Raw genomic sequence first — 7,622 nt, 5'->3', positions numbered from 1 at the left:
GAGGGAAAAAGTTATGGCAATCTCGGCAACGCTTATGACAGTCTAGGAGAGTTCAAAACAGCCATCAAGTGCCATCAACGTGATCTAGACATTGCTAAAGAAGTGGGAGACAAGGCCGGAGAGGGAAGAAGTTATGCCAATCTTGGCAACGCTTCTCACAGTCTAGGAGAGTTCAAAACAGCCATGAAGTATTATCAACGTAATCTAGAAATTGCTAAAGAAGTGGGAGACATAGCCGGAGAGGGAAAAAGCTATGGCAATCTCGGCAACGCTTATGACAGTCTAGGAGAGTTCAAAACAGCCATCAAGTACCATCAACGTGATCTAGAAATTGCTAAAGAAGTGGGAGACAAGGCCGGAGAGGGAAGAAGTTATGGTAATCTCGGCAACGCTTATTACGGTCTAGGAGAGTTCAAAACAGCCATCAAGTACCATCAACGTCATCTAGAAATTGCTAAAGAAGTGGGAGACAAGGCCGGAGAGCGAATAAGTTATGGCAATCTCGGCAACGCTTATTACAGTCTTGGAGAGTTCAAAACAGCCATCAAGTACCATCAACGTCATCTAGAAATTGCTAAAGAAGTGGGAGACAAGGCCGGAGAGGGAAAAAGTTATGGCAATCTTGGCAACGCTTATGACAGTCTAGGAGAGTTCAAAACAGCCATCAAGTACCATCAACGTGATCTAGACATTGCTAAAGAAGTGGGAGACAAGGCCGGAGAGGGAGCAAGTTATGCCAATCTCGGCAACGCTTATGACAGTCTAGGAGAGTTCAAAACAGCCATCAAGTACCATCAACGTCATCTAGAAATTGCTCAAGAAGTGGGAGACAAGGCCGGAGAGGGAATAAGTTATGCCAATCTCGGTGACGCTTATTACAGTCTTGGAGAGTTCAAAACAGCCATCAAGTACCATCAACGTGATCTAGAAATTGCTAAAGAAGTGGGAGACAAGGCCGGACAGGGAATAAGTTATGCCAATCTCGGCAACGCTTATCGCAATCTAGGAGAGTTCAAAACAGCCATCAAGTACCATCAACGTCATCTAAAAATTGCTAAAGAAGTGGGAGACAAGACCGGAGAGGGAAGAAGTTATGGCAATCTCGGCAACGCTTATCACAGTCTAGGAGAATTCAAAACTGCCATGAAGTACTATCAACAATGTCTAGAAATTGCTAAAGAAGTGGGAGACAAGGTCGGAGAGGGAAGAAGTTATGGCAATCTCGGCATAGCTTATGACAGTCTTGGAGAGTTCAAAACAGCCATCAAGTACTATCAACGTCATCTAGAAATTGCTAAAGAAGTGGGAGACAAGGCCGGAGAGGGAAGAAGTTATGGCAGTCTCGGCAACGCTTATCATAGTCTAGGAGAGTTCAAAACAGCCATCAAGTGCCATCAACGTGATCTAGACATTGCTAAAGAAGTGGGAGACAAGGCCGGAGAGGGAAGAAGTTATGCCAATCTTGGCAACGCTTATCACAGTCTAGGAGAGTTCAAAACAGCCATGAAGTATTATCAACGTAATCTAGAAATTGCTAAAGAAGTGGGAGACAAGGCCGGAGAGGGAAGAAGTTATGGTAATCTCGGCAACGCTTATTACGGTCTAGGAGAGTTCAACATAGCCATCAAGTACCATCAACGTCATCTAGAAATTGCTAAAGAAGTGGGAGACAAGGCCGGAGAGCGAATAAGTTATGGCAATCTCGGCAACGCTTATTACAGTCTTGGAGAGTTCAAAACAGCCATCAAGTACCATCAACGTCACCTAGAAATTGCTAAAGAAGTGGGAGACAAGGCCGGAGAGGGAAAAAGTTATGGCAATCTCGGCAACGCTTATGACAGTCTAGGAGAGTTCAAAACAGCCATCAAGTACCATCAACGTCATCTAGACATTGCTAAAGAAGTGGGAGACAAGGCCGGAGAGGGAGCAAGTTATGCCAATCTCGGCAACGCTTATGACAGTCTAAGAGAGTTCAAAACAGCCATCAAGTACCATCAACGTCATCTAGAAATTGCTCAAGAAGTGGGAGACAAGGCCGGAGAGGGAATAAGTTATGCCAATCTCGGTGACGCTTATTACAGTCTTGGAGAGTTTAAAACAGCCATCAAGTACCATCAACGTCATCTAGAAATTGCTAAAGAAGTGGGAGACAAGGCCGGACAGGGAATAAGTTATGCTAATCTCGGCAACGCTTATCGCAATCTAGGAGAGTTCAAAACAGCCATCAAGTACCATCAACGTCATCTAAAAATTGCTAAAGAAGTGGGAGACAAGACCGGAGAGGGAAGAAGTTATGGCAATCTCGGCAACGCTTATCACAGTCTAGGAGAATTCAAAACTGCCATGAAGTACTATCAACAATGTCTAGAAATTGTTAAAGAAGTGGGAGACAAGGTCGGAGAGGGAAGAAGTTATGGCAATCTAGGCATAGCTTATGACAGTCTAGGAGAGTTCAAAACAGCCATCAAGTACTATCAACGTGATCTAGAAATTGCTAAAGAAGTGGGAGACAAGGCCGGAGAGGGAAGAAGTTATGGCAATCTCGGCAACGCTTATCACAGTCTAGGAGAGTTCAAAACAGCCATGAAGTACCATCAACGTGATCTAGAAATTGCTAAAGAAGTGGGAGACAAGGCCGGAGAGGGAAAAAGTTATGGCAATCTCGGCAAGGCGTATTGCAGTCTAGGAGAGTTCAAAACAGCCATCAAGTACTATCAACGTGATCTAGAAATTGCTAAAGAAGTGGGAGACAAGGCCGGAGAGGGAGCAAGTTATGGCAATCTCGGCAACGCTTATCAAGGTCTAGGAGAGTTCAAAACAGCCATCAAGTACCATCAACGTCGTCTAGAAATTGCTAAAGAAGTGGGAGACAAGGCCGGAGAGGGAAATAGTTATGGCAATCTTGGCAACGCTTATTACAGTCTTGGAGAGTTCAAAACAGCCGTCAAGTACCATCAACAATGTCTAGAAATTGCTAAAGAAGTGGGAGACAAGGCCGGAGAGGGAGCAAGTTATGCCAATCTCGGCAACGCTTATCGCAGTCTAGGAGAGTTCAAAACAGCCATCAAGTACCATCAACGTCATCTAGAAATTTCTAAAGAAGTGGGAGACAAGGCCGGAGAGGGAAGAAGTTATGGCAATCTCGGCAACGCTTATTACAGTTTAGGAGAGTTCAAAACAGCCATCAAGTACCATCAACGTGATCTAGAAATTGCTAAAGAAGTGGGAGACAAGGCCGGAGAGGGAATAAGTTATGGCAATCTCGGCATAGGTTATGACTGTCTAGGAGAGTTCAAAACAGCCATCAAGTACCATCAACGTCATCTAGAAATTGCTAAAGAAGTGGGAGACAAGGCCGGAGAGGGAAGAAGCTATGGCCATTTCGGCAACGCTTATCAAGGTCTAGGAGAGTTCAAAACAGCCATGAAGTACCATCAACGTCATCTAGAAATTGCTAAAGAAGTGGGAGACAAGGCCGGAGAGGGAAGAAGCTATGGCCATTTCGGCAACGCTTATCAAGGTCTAGGAGAGTTCAAAACAGCCATGAAGTACCATCAACGTCATCTAGAAATTGCTAAAGAAGTGGGAGACAAGGCCGGAGAGGGAATAAGTTATGGCAATCTCGGCAACGCTTATGACAGTCTAAGAAAGTTTAAAACAGCCATCGAGTACCATCAACGTCATCTAGAAATTGCTAAAGAAGTAGGAGATAGGGCCGGAGAGGGAGGAAGTTATGGTAGCCTCGGCAACGCTTATCAAGGTCTACGACAGTTCAAAACAGCAATGGAGTACCATCAACGTGATCTAGAGATTGCTAAAGAAGTGGGAGACAAGGCAGGAGAGGGAAGAAGTTATTGCAATCTCGGCAACGCTTATCAAAGTCTAGGAGATTTCACAACAGCCATCAGGTATCATCAACGTAGTCTAGAAATTGCTAAAGAAGTGGGAAAGAAGACCGTAGAGGCGTGCTCACTCTCTTGCCTTGGAATCGGTTTTGAGTTTCAAGGAAATCTTATGAGAGCCTTTGACTGCTATTATTCGAGTGTAGAATTGTATGATGATATCAGGGCCAGTCTTCAACTCAACGATCAGTGGACGATTTGTTATCGTAATCAGCACCAAGTAGCATACAAAGGTTTGTGGCGTATAAATGTCAGACGAGGTCAAGTTGTGAAGGCTCTTCTTGCCACAGAGAAAGGACGTGCTCAAGCTCTGAGAGATCTTATGGTCGCAAAATATCAGCCTGGAGATTCTTCAACGCTCAGCGCATCCCGCATTTCTCTGAGGTGGGTTCCACTGAGCACAGTTTTCATAGCTATTAATGGACCATGCGTTTACTTTTGGGTTTGCCTCAGTGAAAATAATATCCAGATGAGAGAAGTACACGTGAACAAATACATGTATGAGGATGAGTTGAAATTTTTTATCCAGCTACTGAACGGAACTGCTCTTAAGGAGATCGGCGCAAGAGATACTGTTACCATCGAAAATCCTCCGTTAGACTCGCCGACAGAAGAGGAAGTGGCCAATGATGTGATCCGAGTTGATGTGAGGCACTCCCAATCAAGTGCTTTAAATAAGCTGTATGACATCATCGTTTCTCCTATTGCTGACCTGATCAAAGGCAACGACGAGATCACATTCGTTCCTGAGGGGCCATTTTGTCTTGTACCTTATGCAGCGTTGCAAGACTCCAACTTATCATATCTAAGTGATTCTTTCAGAATTCGTGTGCTTCCCTCTCTGACGAGCTTGCAACTAATTCATGATTGTCCAGCTGACTTTCACATGAAGACTGGTGCATTGCTTGTCGGCGACCCATGTTTCAAGCATCTCATTTATGAGGGAACACTTTTGGTGCAACTTCCAGGAGCAAGGAAAGAAGTGGAGATGATCGGACGTATCCTCAATGTCTCCCCTCTCACTAGAGAAATGGCAACAAAAGAGGAAGTGTTAAAACGAATATCATCAGTGGCCTTAGTTCACATAGCAGCGCACGGCAAAATAGAAACTGGAGAAGTTATCCTGGCACCAAACGCCACAAGAGAAAGCCCTCAGCCGCAAGAGAAAGACTATCTACTGACGATGAAAGATGTCATAGAAGCTGGGTTGCGAGCACGTCTGGTTGTACTTAGCTGCTGTCACACTGCTCGTGGGGAGGTCATGGCCGAGGGTGTGGTCGGTATGGCGCGTGCACTTTTGGGTGCCGGTGCCAGATCTGTTGTGGTTACCTTGTGGGCGATTGGCGACGAGGGAACCCTGGAGTTCATGAGTTTCTTCTACGATGCACTTGCCAAAGGCAAGAAGGCCAGTGAAGCTCTTAATCAGGCCATGAAGTGTATGAGAAAAATTGAAAAGTTTAAGGAGGTTTGGCATTGGGCACCATTTGTACTTATTGGTGACGACGTCAACCTGGATTTCAAGGAGATTTAAAAGGTGGAACAAGTAATAATTCTGCTGATACATTCTATTCAATACAAAGTTACATTAAATCATAATCTTTGCTCATATACGAGCAGTGATACTTGCGTGTTAGTTTCCTTTCAGTTGGGTTACGAATTTATTTTTCTCTCTGTAAACTGAGATGCAGTACAATCAAGTGGACACGTTTACGATGATAACATTCTTTTTTGGAAACATGATAGGAGTAGAATAGCAAATTTATTTTAAAGAAATCCTGTTGTGCAATGAATCGTTTCATGTGCTGAGAAATATTTCATGGAAACTCAACTATCTTCTCTAAACTGAGATTCTTTTATGTTTCAGTTAAGGCAGTGAGCATTGGAATCCCAGGGAGTTTTCGGATACCTATAAATGCTGATATTTGGACCAGAAACCTATAAGCTACCGATGAAACCTTTCTCAAGAGTCTTCTTTTCATCAAAGCAGGAAGAACCAAAAGACGGCCAAAGTCAAGTTTAACAAGAGAACAGATTTCCATTGATTCAAAAGTTGCCTTTTTTGCTTGTCTGAACTGCTTTTACGAGATTAATCTTTGATATCCTCCTCAAACTGCTGTTTGTTTGTTTTTTTCATATGATGTCTTAAAATTATCATGACTAGGTATGTGAGAAGTTATTTTTAATGGAAGTATTTTCTACTGAGAGGATTTGGGCGTTACATTTACGTCGAAGTTGAAACGTCTTAAAAACGTTTTCCAGAGTTTTTTACAGACTTTTTCTCAATCGGTTTAGTCTCATGAGTGATGTGAAGCTATTACATGCAGCTATGTGCGTGTGTAGAGAATTTCCATAGGAATTGGAGAATAATCAGTTGTTCGATTGCTCGATTATCTTTGTCTATGTCAGATGGAAATTGTGATGAACTTTTCGAGGATTTTTACTCAGTCATTGGTACTTAAAGTTAGTTTCTGCCGACCAGAATTTGGTTTATCTGGACTTAAAATAAAAGATTTTGGCCGTAATGGCAAGGATTTAGTCTTGATATTAGTTAATTTTTTGAGATTTCTCCTTTAATTTGGATTGAGATAAATTTTGTTATTTTTTACAAGCAGAACGATGCATTTTAAGTATATTGTTTAATCTAATCGCCCAAAGTAAAAAAAAGAGAAGTTTTATTTTATAATTTTAGTTATGGCTTACAAAGCATTGAAGGAAGCTCCGAATGAGCTGGAAAGTTGGAACCAAATGATTTTATTTAGTTTCTCCGATCAGATTGTTTACCTATTATCTAAGTACAATAAACTAACATTTAAATGTCAACAATGAAACCAGTCGCTTGGCATTTTGTTAGAATGGAAGAGGAAATCAATAACAAAGGAAGGAAAATTTCTTCATCGACTTGCATAAGCCATTTCTTGTCGTTTGAAGTAGTATTCGCTTAATAACTTTTGCCAATTTCTTTGAAAAGGTTCACTGAATGAGAGATAAACGTCGATATTTTCTGACTCTATAACTGCTAATATCGATCACTGGGAACCGTTTCTCAGGATGTCACGCGACGAATTTCTTTAGCACGTTATGTGACAGTTATGATGTTTTGTCACATCTTTTCGTTTGGAGTAGTGAGCGCACCCATGTCTTATTCGCTCAACCTCTTCCCATTTCCTTGGATAGAGTTATTAAATGAGATATTAACTTCGATATTTTCAGATTTTATATCAGCCAGTTTCATTGGCAGCCGTTCCTCAGGATGTCACGCGACGCGTTTTTTTAGCATGTAAAGCGACATGATGTTTAGTCATATATCGTTGAAGAGGCAAGAAAAAAGAAATTACCTTTCACTTTGGGAAGGTGCTTTATTCTGTTTATAGAAAGCGTCCTCATCATGGGAGGTACCCTCGGTGTGGTTCCTCGAGTGTAGAAAATATTGATGATTTTTTTTTTTCCACGATTGCAAACTTAACTAACAGCCTGTTACAAAAAACCGAAACTTTCTTCAAACTGAGGAGGGCCGACCGAGGAGAACTTTTTACGGCTAACGGCTAAAATTATGGCCATGTTTCTGCTACGGTTAACCCAAAATAACACATTGTAGGAAGGAAATATTTTTAAGGTCAATTTTTTTCTACAACTAAGGGTTCAAATTTGTCAATATTTACGCCTAACAGCTAGTTTTTTTGACCGATATACGGCTAACGGTTAACCCCACGGAGACCCTCG

General features: G+C 42.2%; 2 protein-coding genes across 2 annotated transcripts in view; both read left to right on the top strand.

Moving 5' to 3' along the window:
• LOC149051710 (uncharacterized) overlaps positions 1–6,838 on the top strand; it is a 12,786-nt gene extending 5,948 nt beyond the window's left edge. Inside the window, exons 3-4 of the mRNA XM_089214622.1 lie at positions 1–5,436; positions 5,767–6,838. The exon at positions 1–5,436 is cut by the window's left edge and continues 1,503 nt beyond it. Of these exons, the coding sequence (XP_089070748.1) occupies positions 1–5,433 (5,433 nt within the window). The 3' untranslated portion in view covers positions 5,434–5,436; positions 5,767–6,838. The remainder of the gene's footprint in view (positions 5,437–5,766) is intronic.
• Positions 1–7,622, top strand: part of LOC149051708 (replication factor C subunit 1-like) — a 100,593-nt gene that overhangs the window by 75,371 nt on the left and 17,600 nt on the right. The window lies entirely within an intron of this gene.

Source organism: Pocillopora damicornis, chromosome 1, assembly GCF_964200805.1.
Source record: "Pocillopora damicornis chromosome 1, jaPocDami1.2, whole genome shotgun sequence".
Taxonomy (NCBI): Eukaryota; Metazoa; Cnidaria; class Anthozoa; order Scleractinia; family Pocilloporidae; genus Pocillopora; species Pocillopora damicornis.
The sequence above is the reverse complement of the archived record's forward strand: the minus strand, read 5'-3'. Positions and strand labels throughout refer to the sequence as shown.